The following is a 22,035-nucleotide window of genomic DNA, read 5'->3' on the forward strand; positions in this document are numbered from 1 at the left end:
ACTTAAAGCAAGCTCCACCAAAACAAGTATGCATTGAGGCAGAGATTTGTCTAATCCCTGTTATTACTTTAGATTTGTCTTTCAAATAGTTATTTCAATATTAGCCCATTCCAGTGTTTAGTCGTGACAGAATCACAGGATCACAAAATTGCTGGAGTTAGAGGGGACCTCTGGAGGTCATCTTGTCCACTCCCTTGTCAACTCCCTTTTCAAGCAGGGTCACCTAAAGCTGCTTGCCCAGAACCATGTCTAGACAGCTTTTGAATAGGTCCAAAGATGGAGACTCCACAACCTCTCTGGGCAACATGTACCAGTGCTCAGTCACCCTTACAGTGGAAGACAGTTTCCTGATGTTCAGACAGAACATTTTGTGTTTCAGTGTGTGCCCATTGCATCTTGTTCTGTCACTGGATACCACTGACAAAAAGCCTGGCTCCATCCTCTTTGCACCTTTCATTCAGGTATTTATACACATTGGTAGGATCACCTCTGATCCTTCTCTTCTCCAGGCTGAACAGTCTCAGCTCTCTCAGCCTTTCTTCCTATGAGAGATGCTTCAGTACCTTCATCAATTTCATGACCCTTTGCTAGGTTGTCTCCAGTAGCTCCATGTCAGTTTTGCACTGGCAAGCTCAGAACTGGACCCAGCACTCCAGGTGTAGCCTTAGCGGTGCTGGGTAGAGGGGAAGGATCATCTCCCTCAACCTGTTGGCAGCACTCCTACTAATGCGCCCCACTCCCAGGATACTGGTGACATTATTTGCTGCAACGGTACGTTATTGGTCCATGTTCGACTTGGAGTCCACCAGGACCTCCAGGTCCTTATCTTCCAAGCTACCTTCCAGATGGGTGGATCCAGCATATAGTGGTGCAGGGGGTTATTCCTCCCCAGGTGCAGGACTTTGCACTTCCCCTTGTTGAACTTCTTGAGGTTCCTGTGAGGCCATTCCTTCAGCCTGTTGAGGTCCCTCTGGAAGGCAGCACGACTCTTTGGTGTATGAGCCACTCCTCCCAGTTTTGTGTCATCAGCAAATTTGCTGAGGTTACACTCTGCATTATCATCCAGATAATTAATAAAGATGTTAAACAGGATCGACCCGGTATTGACCCCTTGGGTACACCACTGGCCTCCAGTTAGACTTTGTGCTGCTGATCACCACCATCATGGGCCTGGTTGTTCAGCCTAGTCACCATCATGGGCCTGGTTTCCCCTCCACCTCACTGCCTGCTTATCCACTGGATTTTTTCACTGGTTGAGGATATTGAAGATTATCACCATTTTCTCCTTTTCTCCTTGGGCCACTCCAAAGTTTCTCATTCTGCTTGTTTGCCAGTGCCTCTAAATAACCTGGCACAGATTTTTGCATCTTATAAGGAGTTTCAAATGTAATTATGTGCTTCACGGAGACTTTACAGAAAAGGTTATAGTAACTAAACATTGCAGGAATCTATTATTTGAGGAATAGGTTGTAATATATCACCAAAGGGAATTTCTGGATAACCTTTATTTTGTTGGTTTTAATCGGTTTAAAAGGGACATTCAATGATTCAGGAAAGAGCCACAGACCTTCTTTTGGATGTAAGATCTTGCATTTATATCTTTTACACATTTTCACATTTCTTATTAAAATTCCTGTTTTTCTCTTTACACACTTCATTTCCCCATTAAGGAGATCCCCATAAAAAAGTTTATATGTACTGCATTCCCCTCAAGACCTATTGACTCCTGTTTTTCTCTCACATAATAGGTGATCAATCTTATTTTTCACAGCAAAATTTTCCTGTCTTGGGAGGTTTTCCTAATGGAAATGTGATTTTCATCAGGACTATCTGTCTATTGGAAGATCTAGCCAGTCAGTGTTTAGATATCATTAAAAGGGTTCTGACTCAGCCAGACTGACAATAACAATTTGATTGAATTACATACAGAAGAGCTGCTAAAGTATAATCTATTTAATGGTAGACTATTTAAAAAACAGACTTTTGCTGGGTAAATATGTTTAAACATGGTTGAATTTTCAGCATCTCTGATAATACCTTATTTACAGATGGTTGTTTTTACTATAATAATATTGGTATACTATTAATGTTTAATGAAGTGTATCACCTCAAGTGTCATAGATTTTATTTCTGTATCACTCTTGAGATGTAGAAAGGTGGGTAAAATATTATTTTTCAAAACTGAGAAGGATCTACCATATTTCTAGAATTTTAACAGATTATGCACATCTATTTGCGTTGTTACTAATGTTACTGTATTGTTAAAAAATAAGAACATACCTTCAAAATTGTTTTGTGGGGCAAATTGCATGGTCTAGATTACACTTCAGCCTGGATTCTTGCTACTAGCACTCCGTTATATGAAAACTCCTTCATATGGGAGAAATCTTGTCAAGGTCCTTTTTTCCTTTCCTCCTCTGTACTTTGCTAATGTGGTGGAGTGTTTTCAGTAAACCAGAGTTATCCCTGCAAACTCAGCAAAAGGAAAAAATTTAGTGGTTACCCTAGACATAGTTTTGATGTTACTTTGAACCAGTAGACAAAGTAGGTTTCCTATAAGTATCTTGCTTTCAGCACTAGTTATCAACATCTGAGTATACTGACTGAAATGTTTCAATTAAATGTAATTCATTTAGTGTTGCTGGTTTTCATATCTATCTGCTGAACTATAGAACTGCTTAACAATTAATATTAAGTGCCTACTCAGTTTTATTTGAAATCCCATAAGTTCATGAGTATTTACTCACATTTTATATTGTGTAACTGTAAAAGATAACTGGGAAGAACAGGAGCAGCCTGATTATAGAGGGACAGTTTTAAAAAGTGATTTTACAACTCCAGTTTTTGAAGTCATCGCATTTTGACTCTTCAGGTCAAAATGGCTGATCTTGTTTATAGAACAATAGACTTTTTCAGGATATTATTTGATTATGATTTTTACTGTCCTGGCTTGACTAAGGTTAGTGGGGAAAACCAGTTTTGGTGGTGGGTTGGGATTTTTTTCATTTGATACATTTCCTGCTTCAAAAATGTCTCTTAATTTTTTTATTTATAACTTTTTCTACATTGACCCAATCCTGAAATAATAAGATCAGTTCCATTAGTAGACTACATGGCTCAAACTCTACCTCAGTTTTCCTTTTGTGCAATACTTTTGAGGCCTGGGCCCTATGTATATGGCTCAGGAGAATCTTAATGCAGAGTGCTTGTATGTAAGTGTTTAAGTGTAGTTATGTAAGGGGTTGTATGTAGTTATGTAAGTTGAAGTGTTAGAAGACCAGATCCTATCAACTTTCCAGAAGAAAAGTAAAGGCCAGTGGATTTCTTTCTGGCTTTGTTTTTTTTTTCTCCTGAAAATGAGGAAAACAATGCAGAACATTAATTTTAGGTAGAAAAGCAGTGCAAGACATAAAAATCTCCCAGACATGACTAGACTATTATGAAGAAGTCATCTTCTCTTGAAATACATTAGCTTTTTTCATATTTCTGGTTTTGGACAGTATCTTCAAACTGGACCAAATTTTATGAAATGATGATTTGCCTATAGGTAGTTGTCTGTTGAAGCATAAGTTTAAGATGCTCATTTCATTTCATCTATATGTTATACCTGGCTATAAAAGCATGATACAAAATATCTCAGACAGTAACTATAATCATGTTTATCTGATTGAAAATAGCACATATCTTAGACTTATTACCTTGTTAGCACAATGTATTCCATGGTAAATCCTTATGGTATTTATTCCAGGAAGACCAGATGGATGCTTCTTACAAAGAAAGTGTCTCCTCTCTGTCAGTAGGGATGGCAGAGTATTCATAAGCACAGAACAAACTTTAGATTTCTCTAGTTAAGTGGGGTGTTACACTGCAAAATGCAAAATAGGCAAAAAGATTCTGAATGGATCTGTAAATATATCCTCCTTCATTAGACTGATGCATTAAAATATCTTGTGGTTAGCTGTGTGATGATATTGCTTGCCATTCTATGCAGAAATATTTTTGATCTCATTCTTGTGAAAGAGAGAGACAGGGAAAAGCAGGGCTTCATAACAGAAAAGAAAAGAACTTGTTATGATAGTATCAATAATTTCTGCATTAATAATTAGTGTGTTGCCATAGTTTCGAAACATTTCTTATTTCCAATAAATATTTGTATCATTATAACACTGAAGAGCATTGTCAAATTTTAGCACATTGATATAGCCAAGATATTGAACAAAACTAATTTTCTCTTTCTCAATTTTTAAGATCCAGATTTTAAGGACCTTGGCGTTTTGAAACCATTGCCAGGTTGGTATGTTGGTTTGGTTTGTTTGGTTTTTTTTATCTTGGAGGCCTTTGCACTCTGCTGCAGAAAATATTTTTGTTTGCTGTTCAGGTTTCATTTTTTCTGGTATTTTGTTATTCAGTTTGTGAGTTTGAGATGGGAGGACCTGAAGGAATTGTGGAATCTGTACAAATTGTCAAAGAAGGAAAAGCTTCTGAAACTGAAGCAGTAGACTGTAAATGGTACATCCGAGCACCACCCCGATCCAAGGTCAGTACTTCATCCACTTGCTGATTTGCCATTTAATTTAAGAAATTGACTTTTCTAATATGCCGTACATTTCTTAGTACGGTCAGATCTTGTTTAATAACTTTACAGCTTGAATTTGTAAACTGTTTTTTTCCTTCTGCTGTGGAAAGGTAATTTGTCACCTCAGCCAAAATAACCTTCTTTGTCTATTAATAATTATGTGGGCAACGTTAATGTGTTTTTTGTGCCATAAGTAATTTTCTTAAATTCATCTTTAATTTTGCTCATATTTTTAAAGAATCAATGTGTTTTCTTAAGTGGAAGGTAATCTTATCACTTTAATTTTCAATATATTTCAAATACCTAATAGAGAGACTACTAAGGGAACACTGCTGGCTCCCTCAGGTCATCATTGTTTCTCATCTGGGAACTGTGAAAATGGAGCTAAGGTAAATTCATGTTCCTCTATATGAGACCTTTAGTTCCTTTGGTTTAGAGCCACAGACAAAAAGAGATACTGTTCTCATTTCTCTCCCACCACAGTCAGCAAGCCATACCTTTGTAACAAGCAGGAGAGGCCTGCAAGGAATTTAACAAATCTTTTCCTGGATTCTGTTTGAGTTCCTCTCTTATCCATGGTTTATCAGTTATTTTATGGATTAATTGTTGCTGGCTACAATACCGTTTCTCCTCTCTTTGCAATAACAGCTTTGTGCCTCCCACCTACTTTCATTCACTGTGTTAAAGATAGCTGCACGTTGTATTTTTTCTAGCTGTCTTTTAATGGACAGGAAAGGTTTTACAAGGTAGAATTTATATTTCCACTAATCTCTGCCATCTTTAAACAGATAAGGGGTGGTTTTTTTATAATCTCAGAGCAGACTGTACTGAATATGTCTAACTGTTCCAGCATTTGGTATTGAATAAGCAGGAGGAAGGGTTTCCAGAAGAGGAAAAGTCATTAGTATCAGCATTTTTCTACTGTGAATGTTTAGGAGATGAGTTGAACAGTTGGCTCATAAGGACTACAGATAAATTATTTCCAGAATATACTTTAATCTCATATTGTTTTTTTTACTTTTGGATAAATACAATATTCATAGAGGTTTCCAATTAAGTAGATGAGCTTCCCACTTTGCTACAGTAAGTAGCAAATAACTGGACTGATGAATGATTATTGCATATGTTATATACTTAGGTATTAGTAGAAAGGAAACAGGTAAACACAAAATTAGAATTGTGCTTATTAGAATCAGCACAACTGAACCAATAAAGTTGTCCCATAGTATTAACTTCAATTTATGCTTGGTTGTCTTCCTAGAAATTCCATATTTACTTACCTGTAGGACTTACGCACACTTCAGTCCTGATGTAAAAATACAACATGTGTAGCTACATAACAATAAACACAGTGTGTAACAGAAGAACGCCACACTACCACTGTTAATAGAAGATTAAAGATTGTTTAGCTCTTCATGAACTTCTACACTTGCATTTAGTTGTGTTGCTGAAGAGAATTTAGAAGGGAGAGTGATGAAAGAGTTCTAGAAAACACTGAAAGTTATTTAATGTCATCTAGAAGGTCTTGTGAAGGAGCATGATACCAGATAATAATAGGGTTTTACAACAAGGAAGGAATGCTCTGATGTCCATGTATATAGAATAAGTCATGGTCCTGCAATCCAAAATAAAGATTCAGGTTAGATACTAGGGAAGAAAATTTCAAACAGCAGGGAAGGGATTAGGAATGATTGGTTAAGGAAGTTTGTTCAGCCAGCATTGCTAATGGTTTTAAAGTGCAGGTTAGGTAACAATGTATGAAAAATGAAAGGAACTTTACTAATCTTACCTTTATGCAGAGGGGTGGGCTGGGTCATCTTTTGATGAATCTTGCTGCTTCCATGTTACAGAATTATCTGGGTAGAAAGATAGGGTGATATGAAAGGATATACATCAGTGTTTCCTAACATGGAGTTGAAAGATTTTTCAGCAAGCTAGGAAAAAAACACCAGTTTTCAAGCCTAGATTCATCTTCGAGGGGTAAATCTAATTTAGCACTTGAACCTTCATAATGTGGTTTTCATATATATATATACACACACACACAAATATATACATGTATGTATACACACATATGGTTATGGTATCACCATACTGGCACTGGTTGAAAAAAATTTTAAATATTAAGGAATTAGTAGATAACTTTTTTAAAAAAATGTATGAAGTAAGATTTATGGTAAGATTGTTTATGGGCCTGATTCAATTGAACTGGATTCTATTGTTCATATTCTACTGTCAGCTTCCTTTGTGCTTATCTAACCTTGAACTAATGACATATTCAGTACAATAATTCAGTGACATCATTCTAATTTATGGCAGCTTGCACCTATGAAAACAGGCTCTCCTGCTAAGAACAATAAGAACTCAGCAGATGTCTTAAAATCCACATGTTCCTGTACTCCAGGCTGCACAGTTTGTTACTGGGATCTATGCCTAAAAGGCCAGAGTTTCTCAGACAGAGTTTCAGTTGGATCTTTACATCTTTAGTTTCTTAATTAAACTGTGCCAGAATGAGGTCTGCTTGCAATTTCATTTGGCTTAAGCTCATCCACTCTAAACTGTCTGCAGAAGCAAGACGCAAGTCCCTTCCTTGGTTTGCAATTCCAGATTCAAGCCAAGTCTGAGCTCAACGTATAAGCAATGAGATCAGTCAGGGAGTATGAACTTGAGATCTCTAAGCCTAAGCTTCAAACCGACAGTCTGGGTGTAACATTGCTTCTGTACTCAGCAATGTGGAACGGGCAGAGAACAGCAAATTTCTTGCACACACTTAAAATACAGCACAAAAAAAATGCTGAAAATGCATGCAGAACTGACTTTTGGAAGTGCAGAAGACAGCAGAAGGTAGTTTAAATGTGACTTCAGTCTATGTGCAGACCTGGAGCCTTGTATTTGACAGTGACTGGTTGCAAAGTGTGTGAATCTTGTAATCATTTGAAGTCAGCTCCTGCTGGGTAAGATAGCTGTGAATCCGGAGTTCAGAAATACTGGGGGTTCTGCACTTCATGTAGAAGCTGACTTCAATCAGTAATCAGGGCAAGAACGGAAAACGAAGAAAAGAGCTGCTGACCAAATGTGCCAACCCATGCAGAACAGTAAAGAGCAGGAGGAACCTCCCCATCCCAAAATTCTTCACTGTAGAACAAAGACCAAAGGAGGAGGTGGAAAAGCCTATTGCACTGGGATTAGAAAAACTTCTGAGATATCATTGGCTACAGCAGTGGATAAGCAAAGAATTTCTATTTATGAATAGAAAACAAGAAAATTAAAAGAATGATAGTATTTTCTCCCTTTCTGTTAAGGGTGAAATGTTGGAGGATAATATCAACAACAAATATTTTTCTATATTGGATGTGTCAGCAGAGTTTGACAAGGCCCCCCCAGGAGGACAGAATGCATGTTTGTGCTCAGGCAGTGCTCCCTTTGGTGGGGACCTTTCCTAGCATGGTACTGTTGTGTTGTGCTTGTTCCTTGAGAGGTTTTGTAGAAAAAAGAAAGGACAGCAGATTTGACAGTAAAAGTAATAAAACATTTACAAAGGTGATGTTCTGATGCTGGGAAAAACCAGTAAGCAGTGCTTATAATCAGAATCTCTGGGCAGCTTGGAAAAGAGCATCCAAACTACAGATGGACAAGCATTAATCTGAATCTGGTCCAGTGGAAATCATCCATTCAGGAGGAATAAGCAAGAGGAACATTTAAACTGAGCAAATAGTGAGGCTACCCTCTGTATGTACACCACAAGAAATAAAATGAACTTGTAAACCAGTTAGGTAAAGTGATGCCTAATTCTCCTGCCCCACCTGAGCATGCTACTGGGCAAATAAATCTTTACAGGTTATAGGATGCAAGACTTAACAAAAAGCTTAAGAAACTGTAAGCATTAATTAATGAGTATCTAGTTTTGACATATTATTGCATTATCCTTAAACCTGAGCTGCCTATGAGCAGTGATGTTTGTTTCAAGCAAAGCTGTTGGGGAGGAGAGGAAGGAGGATGTGCAGCACACAGGAGGGGGCCAGGGTGAGGATGGCCACAGGGCCAGGACATGGTCGATGAGGAGAGCTGGGCAGGCCCAGCCACGGTGGACAGGGTGTGGTCGTAGCTGGGCTTGCCCGTGACAATGGGGCCAGTCCCAGCTCAAGCTGGGCAGCAGCTTAGTGATGCATGAGGCTGGGGCAGTGAGGCACAAGGCCAAACATAGGCCGAAAGCCCAAGTGGGACCAAGACACTTGTATATTTACAAAGGATAGGTATTGCTACTGGGTAGAGGCTCTAAATCACTTGTCACTGTTTTCATGGTGGGCCTTGCATCCACTTATCTGGCCTAATAGAGAGATGATGCTTTCGGTTTCAGGTGCCTGACTTCAGATTGACTGTAGTCTGGAGAGAGACTGGGTTGTTGTGCACGCATTTCCTAGAGAGTTAGGAGGAAATACATGGTGAAGCAAACTGCAGAGCTACAAAACTGTATAAAACAATCTGACTAAACCAAACATTTTCTGTTCTCACATGTGAAGTGAAAACTTTTGCTCTTGGATGAGACATGCAATAAAACCAGTTTAAGCTGTCAGCACTGGCAGACTAATTTTTGGAGGCTTCTTAAACAGGTGTAGAAGAGAAGCTTTAAGAAGTACACTCAAATTTAATAGGAGCCATTTGAGTGGTGATTCCTGGAATGTTACAGAAAAATGAAATTTAGACACTGGAAAAACCTAATAGCCAGAGACACTTTTACAGGCTTCATATGAGCTCCTTCTCTGAAGAAGCTCTGAAGCTTGCTAACATACAGATAATGCAAATAATGTTATGAATGAAAAAACCACAACACATTTATATGGCATCCCTGGAACAAGGTGAACAAATTATGTTTAAACAAGTAGAAAATATTGTTTACCTATGTCAAGCTATTAAAATCACTTCTTTGAAAGAGTTTTGTTAGATGAAGATGCAAGGCAAACATGTCTGTAGAATCATGCATGTAGAATCTCTTCTAGCAGGCATGGTAATACACATGCCAGAATAGCACTGGCAAAAAAATACTTTTAGGTTAGCACGATTCTGTTTCGTTCAGGTATAGGAATATAACCAACCTCAGCATCCTCAACCCAAATAATTGTTAGTAAATGTGATTTAAAAAAGCTACTGATGAAAGTAATAAAACATCTGCCAAAGAAAACAGTAGGATCAGGATGTGATCTACAGTTTTCAGTGTTAAAAAGCAGAACAGCACCAAAGAGCTGTAAATGTCGTCACTTGCAAGCATTTTGCTGCTGTATGAGAGAAAAATGAGGGTGACTTGACAGTTATAATAAATGTCAGTTATTGGGGACTCACTGTCTGAGCCTGGCTGTGAATCACAGGGTGTTAGAAGTGGTACCATATAAGGTTGTCACCTTTGACAGACAATATTCTCCAAGCCCCAGCAGAGAGAAAAATATGAGGTATGTAGTTCTCTGTTTGCACAGCATGGTCCCAGACTAGTAACAGCAAGCCCAAAAATGTCAAAAAAATGCCAAACAAACAAAAAAACCCAAACCCCAAACAGAACATGTACGGTTAACCCTTTTGGGCTGAAGTAATGCTGATTTATTTTTAAAAAAGAAGTTTAGGATCCAAACAACAGGACAGGCTACTTTAGAAGACAAATTCAAGTGTTTTTAGTAATATGCTTTTTGGGCTGGTATACTTTTCTTCTCTTCAAGGAGATTAATTAGTGTTGCACAATCTACTTTAAAAAACTGGGCTTCCCAGGCCTAAATACTGGAGGTATCATCTTGAAAGTCCTTTGTTAATCACATAGAGCTGAACAAGATGCAGAATAAAGCAGGCACTGTAACTGATCACTGAGCAATGGGGAAAGACATAGGACTGTTTAACCCAGTCCTGTGCTTACAAGAGAACTGACTGAACCTAGGAGCTGAATATGAAAATCTGGATGTTAGGCCCTGACGAAAAGGTGGTTTTTGTCTTACATCTAAATTACTTCTGGCTGTTGAACAATGGTTTTTTGTTTATTTGGTTTAGTTTTAAGGGACTGAATGTCTGTGCACATATATTAAGTCTGATATGCTGGGATATGGTTTGAAGCTTTTCCTGACTGGCCTGATCAATCATGTTGTCATCCCTAACCTTCAGTGATTGATTAAAAAGCAGAACTCATCAAAAGTGATTCATTATGAAGAGATTATAATCTGACCATTTTACTTAGGTGATATATTATTCATACCTTATAATCCTTCTTTTTTTTTCTAATATATGCAGTCAGAGATTTGTGTTGTTTTCAAATTTAAATAAAAAATAGTAAAACTTTTCCAGCATTTCCTTTTTCATTATTATGATGACAATACAAACCTTAAAGGTGACAAGACAATTATTTAAAATATAATGTGTCTGAGTGTAAATTATATATGCCACAGATGCAGTGAGGCTTTATCAGTTTTGTTGCTAATGGCATTGACATTTGCAGTGACATCTCAATACTCCGTAAAAGCTAATACTTGTGCACTAGCAGCCTGTTCTTCTAAGTAATGTGGAATTGATGATTTGAGGAAAGTGTCTTATTAAAACTTTACAACAAAAATGTGAAAGAAGATATGGCAGTTATGCTGCTTCTTTCAAATAAGATGTTCTCTTCAAAAAGAATGTCCTGATTATGTTAATATAATGTGTCAGTATCTACAGAAATGTTAACATTTCAAAAGCTTTCACTGGCATCAATGCAAAAATGCTGAATGAAGGCAGATGGTGGCATTTGAGTTTGTGACCTCTTTTTTGTTCATTTGTTTTCTTTTCGGGGAGCAGAGTTTCTTATTCACTACTGGTAGAAGTAATGACTAAGATATCAGTAAATGAAATAACCAGAAATATTGATAATTTTTCTCTTACTTTCTGCTTAATTTCTTTTAATGAGGTCCACATACCAGTGAAAGTAATGAGAATATTGCCACTGATTTCAGAAAACTATGTATCAGGAACATTTTGCATTAGATAACAGTTTGTCATATAATCAGTTTTATTCTTTCCCCGAGGAACTCAATTTATTAGTCATTTTCTTCTACCAGTGCAGGTCTTAGAGACAGTGACAGGAACAATCACAAATATATAGTAATAAACTAATAAAAATTGGCAAAGGTGTGCATATGTAATTATATTAATCCAGATTTTTAAAATAAAATCTGATCCAATATCAAGTTGTCAGTTTATGTAATCAGTTTCCAGTTTTTAAAAATGCACTGCAGTCTTAATCCATAGGTCTGATCCAAATAAGTAAATGGAAAGATACTCACCGATTTCAGTGAGCTTTGTATCAAGTCCTCATCACTTCATATAAAGTTGTGGGAATAGTCATCTCCAAAGAAGACTATGAGAATGAAACTCCAACCCACCTCAGAGTATCAGGAATTTCTTTTCTCTAATTTATGAAACTCCATGCCATTGGAGAAAGTGTCATCTTTCTTCTGAAGGATGGGCATAGATTTTTTAATTCAAATATTTATTTTCAGTCATTCCAGCACCTATCAAGTCTATATATGTTATGATCTTAGCTGAATTTATCACACACAGGAATGAACTGGTATGCCTGGCAGCAGAATTCAGGTTTGGGAAGAAGCAAAAGTGTTGGCCTCTTCACTGGAAACTCAAAATGAAATGCTAAGTTAACGTTCTCTTTATTCCTTCTCAGTATTTATAACTGCTACTCTAAGAAATATTTTATTATTTTATAAGGCTAGCATGCCACCAGACACTAGAGAATGTCAAGAGATAAGCCCTTAGAGGTAAGACTTTGGCTGTACTGTTATGTGAACAATCTGTTTGAACGCATCAGGAATAATTGATGAATGTTGGAAATTGCTGTGAGAGCTGGTATTTTATAACCACAGTGAGGATAAGAACATTTCTTCTAAGAATGAAAACTGATATAAATTACATCTCAATACTGATATGAGATACCCAGTGCAAGATATATGTGTGCTTATATATATGCATACACACATACAAATGTACATCTAAGTGTATATATATAAGACAGCAGGGTAGAAATAGAGAAAAAGTGAGCAAATATAAGAGCAAGTGTTCCCTAATTAGGTAAAGTATGGTTTTACTATTGTTCTGCAGTCGGAGTAAGTTGCTTTTTTGGTTTTTTTTCTAGAGTAGGTAGGAGCTTTCCTGAAAGTGGAATAAGATAAAACTGTGTTACATATATATTGCATTCTATCTGTATGGTCTATCATATCTATGTATGGTATATTGTAAAATATAGATGGCGTACATATGATAAGCATATATGGCATAAAAATAATGACTCATGACAATAATTTGTTGGAGGCCTTCTGCACTTTACTATGAGACGTTTATCTGACATGCTTTGTTTTCTGGAAAACAGTCAGGCGTATACAATATTGCATATAATCAGCTGCAGAAGGTTTTTATTGCATTACCTGTGACAAAGCTGGTAAGCACCAAAGCACCCATCTGAAGCAGGCTGCTTCTGAGAACAGAGGAAAGAAAATTAAGGCGTGCATTTAACCCTCTGTTCTAAATGAAATGTTATGTAGAGGTGGACTATGGACTATCTCAGCAGCTTCACAGGACAGACTGGGTGCCAGGGTTTCACAATGCCTGTTATGCTCTTGTTTGAGCAGGAACGACTGGTCTCTAGGACACAGAACCAGCTCTCTGGTGTGTCCTAGCTGTTGCCGGTTGCTGGGTGTGTGTATCATGGTTCTGTCTCTTCCCATAACTCCTCCCTCATGCATAATCTTGCTCCAGCAGGACAAAAACATGCCTGTGTCAGCTGGGCCCCAGGAGCCACTAATACAAGTGGGTCCTATCAAACCATGAGAGTGAGGAGTAAAAGCTCACTCCAGTTCTGCATGGCTGTGTTCCCAAAATTCTTGTCTGCAGTTCCCTCACTGGCCTTCTGCTTCTCATTTTTGCTTGGTTCTTGTTAATTTCTTCATGTTTTCATACACTTCCTATTAGAGGTATAACAGTTTCTAGGAATTAGCGGGCAGTGAAGGTCAGCCATCTGCCTGGTGGCCATGGAAGTGGCTGATGCTATATAAACAGAAAAAAGCAGGAGCCACACTGAAGATGAGGTTTACCGAAGGGGCCAAAGTAGTCAGGTATCAGCAAGGCAGAGATACTCTAAATAGCTGAAGGACACCAAGAACAAGGATTTGGAGCACGAGTGCCTGAGTACCTGGGGAAGGGAGGAAGAGGGTAGAGAATAAGAGATTTGTAAAGGGATGTAGCCAGTGAAAAGGAACTTCAGAAATGCATTTTCTGCACTCAACAAGTCTTCAGAATTCAAAGCAAGACTTTAAGTATGACTTCACCGAGGAAGTAGCTGACCTGTGAACAGGAATGAACAGGAACGGAAACTGCACGTCCTCCAGTAGGAGAGGAAATGGCAAGACATTTCAAAAGAACAGATCTATAAAAAGTGGTGGACACTGAGAAAATTTCATCAATGCCAGGTGACCAAACTCCAGTAATTTTTCATTCCAATGCAGAGGTGGAGCAACCAGTAAATGAAAATTAAAACACTACAAAAGTATTTTTTTATATAAGATATTGCCCTCTGGATATTACTTTGTATATTGCTGTTAACTGTTCCATTTTTGTAGAGATCAGTACAAGCAGCTTCCTTAATTTACAGTATTTAAAAACCAGGATACCTGGTGAAAGTAGAATTCACTTAACTGTGACTTAACTGAAATATATTCCTCTGAGTTCTTCTGGGAACATTGGAACTTAAGTAAGGATTACTGTAAGAAATAACATGCTAGAAAAAGGTGAGGCAAACAAAATGAAACTCAGTATACCAAATTTCATATGCTAGTAAAAATTGTTTTACAAATATTCTTTTCAGAGAGGCCAGTTGCAAAGCATAACAAAGAATGTAAATGTACCATAATACACTACCTGAAAAGGCTCATTTAAAAAACTGAGCTATTATTAAACAGTGGCAGGCTGCTTAGTAGCACATAATTCTCAAACCATAAGAGCTTTAATATATTAATGAGGTGAAGTGGTGAGTCCTGTTGCTACTAGGATATGCTATGTTTGTGTACTTTATGCAAATCCAGAGAAGCTTTTTAAGCAATTGTTCTGTGCATGTAAAGAACTACCTGAAGTTAATAAGATTATTTGTAAATAAGTATAGCTGATGTCTAATACAGTGGAGGGGTTTCTTTTGTTATTTTTTCAAGTGAAGATACATGTACCTGGATGCTGTGTATGCTTACAGACTTTTTATGCTATTTCTGCCCTGCTTCACCCTTCTGTGTTATTCTCCTGAAGTCTCCTGGGTACGCTTGGTAGTTTGATTATGTGTCTATTGAAAATATTATTTGCCTTCTCTGTTACTGGAATATTTTATGTTGCTTGTATTATCAATTGCTTTTAAAATGAGTGGTTTTCCCTACTAAAGTTCATATAGAGTTGAATATTAAATAATGACATTTTCTCCTCACCCCTACTTCTTTTTGGGTAGATTTAAAGAGTTCTTTGCAAAGGGAAATACATCTATTACATTTATGAGAGGGCTTAGCTTGTATGCAAGAGACTTTTCCTAAGAAATTTCTAGGTTTCTAGCAGTTTCCATGAAACATGCTGGATTTCAGCCCTGTTATATTATGAAGATATATACCATAAGGCTTTGTTTAGAAAAGCTGAGATGGTGGCCAAATTGCTCCAGGAAACAGAAAACGATTAATGATTGAGTTCTGCCTGGCTCCCAGATTCTCAGTTCCTGAATCACTGTAGCTGAGACTATCAAAAAGATGACACATATTGACTCTGGGGAGGGAGCAGCAATTATTTGCCTTATTATTTTCCATGTCAGGCAAGTAATACAGCAATATTGTGCCAGCCAGCGAAAAAAGAAATTTCTAGCTTGTCTGTCCTTCAGCTTGAAGGACTGTTGTACATACTTCTCAAAGACAGGTATATATTTGGAAATTAGGACCTTACCGCAAAGAAGAAAAAAATATCTAGATCTTCCACTAGATTCTACTTTGAAGCAAGACAAAATACCAGCAAGTATAAATAATGCACAGTTTATGTATTAATGCTCTTCAAGGGAAGTGGCCTATGCATCACCAGAAAAATTATTTTGATGGTGGTGTTGTGTAGTCTTTGTCCAACGAGGTAGAGCAAAGGTGTTTAATATTTGTTTAGTCATCCTCAAATGTCTGTACACATGGCATTTGTTGTTTGTTTCATAGATCTATTTGCGATTCTTGGACTATGAGATGCAGAATTCCAATGAATGCAAAAGAAATTTTGTAGCTGTCTATGACGGAAGCAGCTCTGTGGAGGATTTAAAAGCGAAGTTTTGCAGCACTGTTGCGAATGATGTAATGCTGCGGACAGGCCTCGGTGTAATCCGCATGTGGGCAGATGAAGGCAGTCGAAGCAGTCGATTCCAGATGCTCTTCACATCTTTCCAAGAACGTAAGACCTTAATCAATGTGTCCACCTTTCAGTTTCTTAAATGATACCAGTCCCAAAAGCTGTTAATGTTTTCTTCATGCAGAGTAGTCACTGAAGAACGTTCCCAAACAAGCTATGTAAAATGTTCAGAAAGAGTTTTCATTCCAAGCATTTATAGTGTGCAATAATTTGTAACACAGAAGATGGAGCACAGGATTCAGAGACAGGTAGACAGGTACAAGCGGTCATGACCTGTGCAGTTGTATGACCATGACTTTTATCAGATCCCAAAGTTACCGGGCCACTGTGTCTCAGTTTTCCCTTATACAACTTGAAAAATAATACAGCTCTGAAGGTTTTTATCAAGCATGATCCTTTTCTATGAATTGGATTTTGTTAGATCTCATTATGATGGGCATTGAAAAATGCCTTATGATTATTTTATCACAGATGGTGGGTGTGTTTGTGCGTATTCCAAAATGCATATATCAATAAACATGTATGTCAGATGTTGTTAGGCAAAGAATGTATTTAATTTTTGGTAGCACAGAAGTTTTCTAAAAGCCTTACTTGACATTTTGGTTAATATTCTCTCTATTCACTTTGCCTGCATTCATATGTTTATAAGATTTCTGGTCTTATTAAGCAAAACAGTCCTTGAAAGAAGCAAAAGATAGTTCTGGCCAGTTTAAACAAACAAAGAAACCAAAAAAAAATCCTCAACAAACCCAATAATCTCATTCACTGAAAATGATTGACTCAGGTAATCACCTGTGAAAGATATTGATTTGTTTTCTTTGATGGAAATAATGCATATTTAGTTCCTTGAGGAAGGACTATATGCATTTTTTTTCACATGCTGATTCATGTTCATTTTTAATGTATTTTTTGGTTTATGCATCACATGTCTGACAGGAAGATTTCCGTGCGGTTGTCAGTGGTTGGAATGAAGGCACAATCCTACCAAACACATTCTTCATCTGTATTCTGTGTGTGTGTACTCTGCAATGAGGCAATGAGACTCTGTTGAGAACAGCCTCCGTAATTCCTTAATTATGGCTCTGATTAAAAATTTCTGACAGTCTAGATGCCTGAAACTGCATACACCACTGTAGTCTCACACTGCAGCCTTAAGGTGGATTACATTTTTCTTGTCTGTAAATCAGGACAGAGTCTAAAAGATACTGAGAACCCTCAACTGAAATGATACTGCCCTTTTCTGTTTCTGCAACTGGAGATGTCTTGAATATTCAAGATCTGATTCATTTTTTTCACAAGGCATCCTGATCTGTTACCTTAGAAACAACTGCATAGACACTGGAGGTTCACAGCATATAAAGAACTGGAGAGTGAAGCACTGTGATGACTAACATGAAATGAAGGTTTGAATAAGTGTGTATTTGCAAGGCTTTCATATTTTATAGGAAAATAAGGAAAAATGTGGGTTTTTCTCATATAGTATTCCTAATATGTTTACCTGACACGTTACATCTTATGAGCTACTCCATTCTTGTAAACAGACGATAGTTTATACTGCATGGTATTCTGACAGGGAAGTTGAAAACATTAACATGACGTGTTTTCTGTAAATTTATTCTGAAAATTCATTGTGTGCTAAAAGCTGAATATTTATTAATGGCTAAATTGTGCTTTGAAATGTGTATACAGAGCTTGCTCATAAATAGTAGAAGAAACTGCATCTGTGTTTTTAATGCTGGAAATTTACTTGAAAGATTTAAAGGTGATGCAGATTGTACTTTCTGTGCCATGTCAGTTGCCTGTAAGTGTTGTCCTGTGCCGCAGACTGGTGCTGGCTGTCAGGAATCAGCTAGAGCAGGCGTCCGGTGTGCCCACTGCAAGACACAGCCCGTAGCACGTAAACTGCAAAATTATTCATGAGCACGTGGGAATAATTAGAGCATCTGCATGGAAGAGAAGGAATGACAGACTTCTTTCAGGGAGATGTGCATCAGGGAACAGACACCTGTGTCTCTACTTGGGGACAAAGAGAAAGGAAAATAGCTATTTTGTTCACATAGAGCTGAGAAAGCAATAAAATAGAAAATGACATTTTTGTTGTGGTTATGTGCATGGGAGAGAATGACAAAGTAAAATTCCTGTATTTACTGTTCCTGTGGGAAGGACCAGGAGGTGGTGTCTTCTGTAGCTCCCCAAGTTCCTCTCCTTAGTGTGGAGTTAAGTTGTTGAGATTGTGAGTCTTCCCTTGCACAAGGCTCTGTGAAGTGGAAGTGGGTTTTTTTTGAAACAGGTTATGTAGCCTGAGGAATGTTTTCTTTCTGTGTAAGTCTGTTCAGGGTTAATTCTTGTTATAGAGCTGTTTCCTGGGGACTTGACATTTGTGTAGAACAGAGAGATCTTAAAGAGATTTCTTATATGGTTAGTTTCATATGGTTTGATCAGTGTGCCCCGAATACATTTGAAATATACATGTCTCTTAGTCGGTGTCTAAAAAGTGGTCTTACAAGTTTCCAAACCTCCAGCAGTGATGAACTGCAAAGCAACGGTGCTGTAAATATGTCTGAAGGTAAGGCATACAATGCACGGAGTTGTTAATTTTCCTATGCCAGAAAATCAGTAATGTTTCTCACATCATCAAAATAGTAGCAGGGCTCTAAGTAACACTTAATAACCAATTACTTCTTAATAGCTGATAATTTAGAGTGATGATCTGATATTTTGTGATTAGCATTGTTATCTATTCCAACTACCATTATGGGTTTTGTCTGCTTATGTCCTTACCTTTTTAATCTTTAATATGTCTTCTAAACATATATACCTAATCATATTTTTGTGTATGGTAGTCACTGTCTACAATAGATTTCAAATATCCAATAAATGAATTTAAGAATCAGAAAAGGGAAAACAAGAAAGCTGGTTTCATCAAAAATGTCTGTTCATCTGGTAAGAAGACTTGAAAAATGAGTCTTTGTTTTTCACCCACTGACTAACTGTTCATTTCATTTTCCATGACTGTGAGAGTGATCTCCAGCCTGATTAATGACAGACATGCTACACCTACAGCTTCTTCAAAGAGCTGCTCCTGGGCAGACTCACCTACACTTTAACCTAAAAGCAGATTTGTAGAACCAGGGCATGTGGGATAAGAAAAAATACCTCTGTATGCACAGCAGGCAAGACATTTGTTCCCTCACCTCTGACTAATATTTGGTAGCACTGCTTCCTTCTCTGTCCATAACCCTGCCTCAGAAACTCCAGACTAGAAAAATTCCATTCCTTCTCTTATTTTGATGCCCCTTTGAGCTCTAAGCCTGTTTTTAAAGCCCTGTCACATGTGGCTTTCCTAAAGGAGCACAAGTTTTATCATTCTTATTTTCTTTTTATTAAAAAAACCCATATGTGGATAGAAATCTGGGGCCATGTTTAGAGGAGTAGTGTACAGCTTTATCGAGTAACAGCACTCAAGTCCTTGTTTACAGTCAGAATCTCTGAAGGTGATCACCCCAGCATGGGCAGTTCTCTAATGGGGAAAAGGCACTGCGGGCATGCAGTATTAATGACTGTGTTTATTGTGGTAATGCAAAGGGAACTACTGAGAAAAGGAACAACAAAGCAATAAGTGCAACACATGTGAAGAGGTGGTTTCCCTTTGCAAGGACTTTGGAGTGTAAATAGGTTGCAGCTTTGCTGGTTTTTCTCCCTGCATCCCCAGTAATATGTGAAAAAGAAAACATTGGTATCGCCTCCTTACTGGTGAGCACTCATCTGTGATTTTCTTCCCCTCTGTGCTGTTTGCAGCTATCTCTAGTGAAAAACCCTCATTGGCTAAGCACCCCAATGACTCTTTGACCTTGAACAAGGTAGCTGTTTGTGGTGCCTAGAGTATAAACTGAGCACACACTGGCACTCTGAGCACATGCTCCTGAGCTGCCATTCTCTGTTGAGTCTGTATGTCAAACCCCCCCATGAAACCATGTATACGTGTATTTTAAAGACTAGATTATCAATGTATATCTCATACTAACTATCCATAAAAGTTACATTGATCTTGAACAGAGCTCTTTCTGAAGGTGGCTGAGAAAGAATATTCAGTATCAAGCACATTTCATTTTCAAGATTCTAGTAGCTGTATTTTAATAAGCAGGTTTTTTTCATTAGTGGAAAATGAAAAGATAAGTAGTTTTACTTTAGGTAATATAATTGTAGTGTACAGTACTAAAACCATCCTAATAATTTTATAATTTTAATAAAGTAAGTGAAACAGTCTCTCAGCATCACTGATGAACTGTTCCTCGGAGAGGCTGAGAGAAAACTTCTTCCTCTGTTTCAAGGATGATTCAAGGAACACCTGAAGAATTTCATTTTTCTTTCTCTTGTGAAGGAAAAAAAGCTCTATTTTTTAGTAAAGAACAATGGGAGAATCAAATGATCTATACTTAAAGAATTCATGTGCAGGGCATGATGCAATGAGCTATCTTGAGTACATGAGGAGTAGGTGTGAAATGTCTAACCAGTTCAGTGTAAAATATTTCTCACCTCTAACTGTTGTTAAGATTTCAGAATTTTCCCATTCACCCTCAGGAGAAAGCAAGCCCTCTCACAAATGTTATGACAAGAAGTGAAGGGAGGGTGAGAGAGAAACCTAAAAATAGCAAATAGGGTAGGGCATTCAACTAAAATTAGGGAGTCCCAGACTGAAATCCCTGTCTTGAAACAGGCTCAAAGGGTAGATCCACACAGTTCCATGAAGTATGACATAGACACCCAGGGTAGCTTGCTCAGAGCTAGTTTACACCCTAGAAGCAAAGGAGTTGCACTAACTCTGCATGGTGCTGAGAAACAGTGTGGATACACTGGGGAAAGCACTGCACTGAAGTGGAAGAGCCAGGCCCCACCACCAGGTCCGTAACAAGTCAGCTTCTGACTTCATCTTGTAAAAATGTTTTGACCTGGCCATATTTACATTTTATACACAAAGTGTCCTGTAATGCCCAACAAAATGATGAATAACACACAGAGGTAATATATTTTATTATTAATGTCATACCATCACAATAGTATAATAATTATTAATACAGAGAATATTTAATTGCTATAGTGCTTGATAAATATTGTTATAGTATAAATGTGCATGTACTACTTGTGATTATTTATTTTATTGTCTCAGTGAAAGCAGTATTTTTTTTTAAAATACCAAATATTACTCCTTTTTTTTCATGTTACTTTGTAAACATGGCATATGGAAGAACTGTTAATGCTCATCATATTTCTATGCCTTAGGGCTATTCAGGATTAAAAAAATTTATGATCATTTTGCACTAATAAATGGAAAAGTATAAATTATTTCCCCTACGTGCATTCCCAAAACCTTTCAATAATAAGAAAATATAGACAACACCATTGGCTCAAGCTTTATAAATTTTGAAAGCAGTAGCCTTCAAATACAAGACTCAGGCTCTTTTGAATACTGTGATGGTAGCCTTCTGGAAATACGATCACTATAATGATCTCCTAACTTGTACTAGAAGCAAAATACATTTACATGCCAGATAAGAGAAATAAGGTTAGTATTATAGGATTTTTAAAGTATAGGTTTCCTAAACCTGAAAAAGGCTCTGGGGTATCATGTCTATTCCTGTTAACACACTTGCTTATATATCTTCCAGGGTAAGTGCACCATCTTGTGTTCAGTATAAATACTTGTTACAAAGGAGATGATGTTACATTATAATTAATTCAATAACTATAAAATCTGTTTGCATAGTAAGATAAAAGGTATCCCTACATATACCACACAAGTTTTTAAAAGAAAATATTATCATTAAAAATAATGTAGAATTGAAGTGTTTGAACTTTTTCATTGGGTATATATTATTTTCTATAAACTGTAATTTTAAATTAAAATAATTAATTGTTCAAATCCAAACTGGAAAAAGAACCTTTATTAATAACTTTTTTCTTTAACTGGGGATTTAATTTAAATTACAGTATCTTCGTGCTGTAAAAATCTAACAATTTATCAAAGACTTAAACTTATT

The 22,035-nt window shown here is 37.2% G+C and overlaps 1 protein-coding gene across 1 annotated transcript in view; it reads left to right on the forward strand.

Annotated features, from left to right (window-relative positions):
- Positions 1-22,035, forward strand: part of NETO1 (neuropilin and tolloid like 1) — a 68,797-nt gene that overhangs the window by 34,540 nt on the left and 12,222 nt on the right. Inside the window, exons 5-7 of the mRNA XM_075084585.1 lie at positions 4,249-4,290; positions 4,410-4,537; positions 15,811-16,039. Of these exons, the coding sequence (XP_074940686.1) occupies positions 4,249-4,290; positions 4,410-4,537; positions 15,811-16,039 (399 nt within the window). The remainder of the gene's footprint in view (positions 1-4,248; positions 4,291-4,409; positions 4,538-15,810; positions 16,040-22,035) is intronic.

Source organism: Phalacrocorax aristotelis, chromosome 2, assembly GCF_949628215.1.
Source record: "Phalacrocorax aristotelis chromosome 2, bGulAri2.1, whole genome shotgun sequence".
In the NCBI taxonomy this organism is placed as follows: domain Eukaryota; kingdom Metazoa; phylum Chordata; class Aves; order Suliformes; family Phalacrocoracidae; genus Phalacrocorax; species Phalacrocorax aristotelis.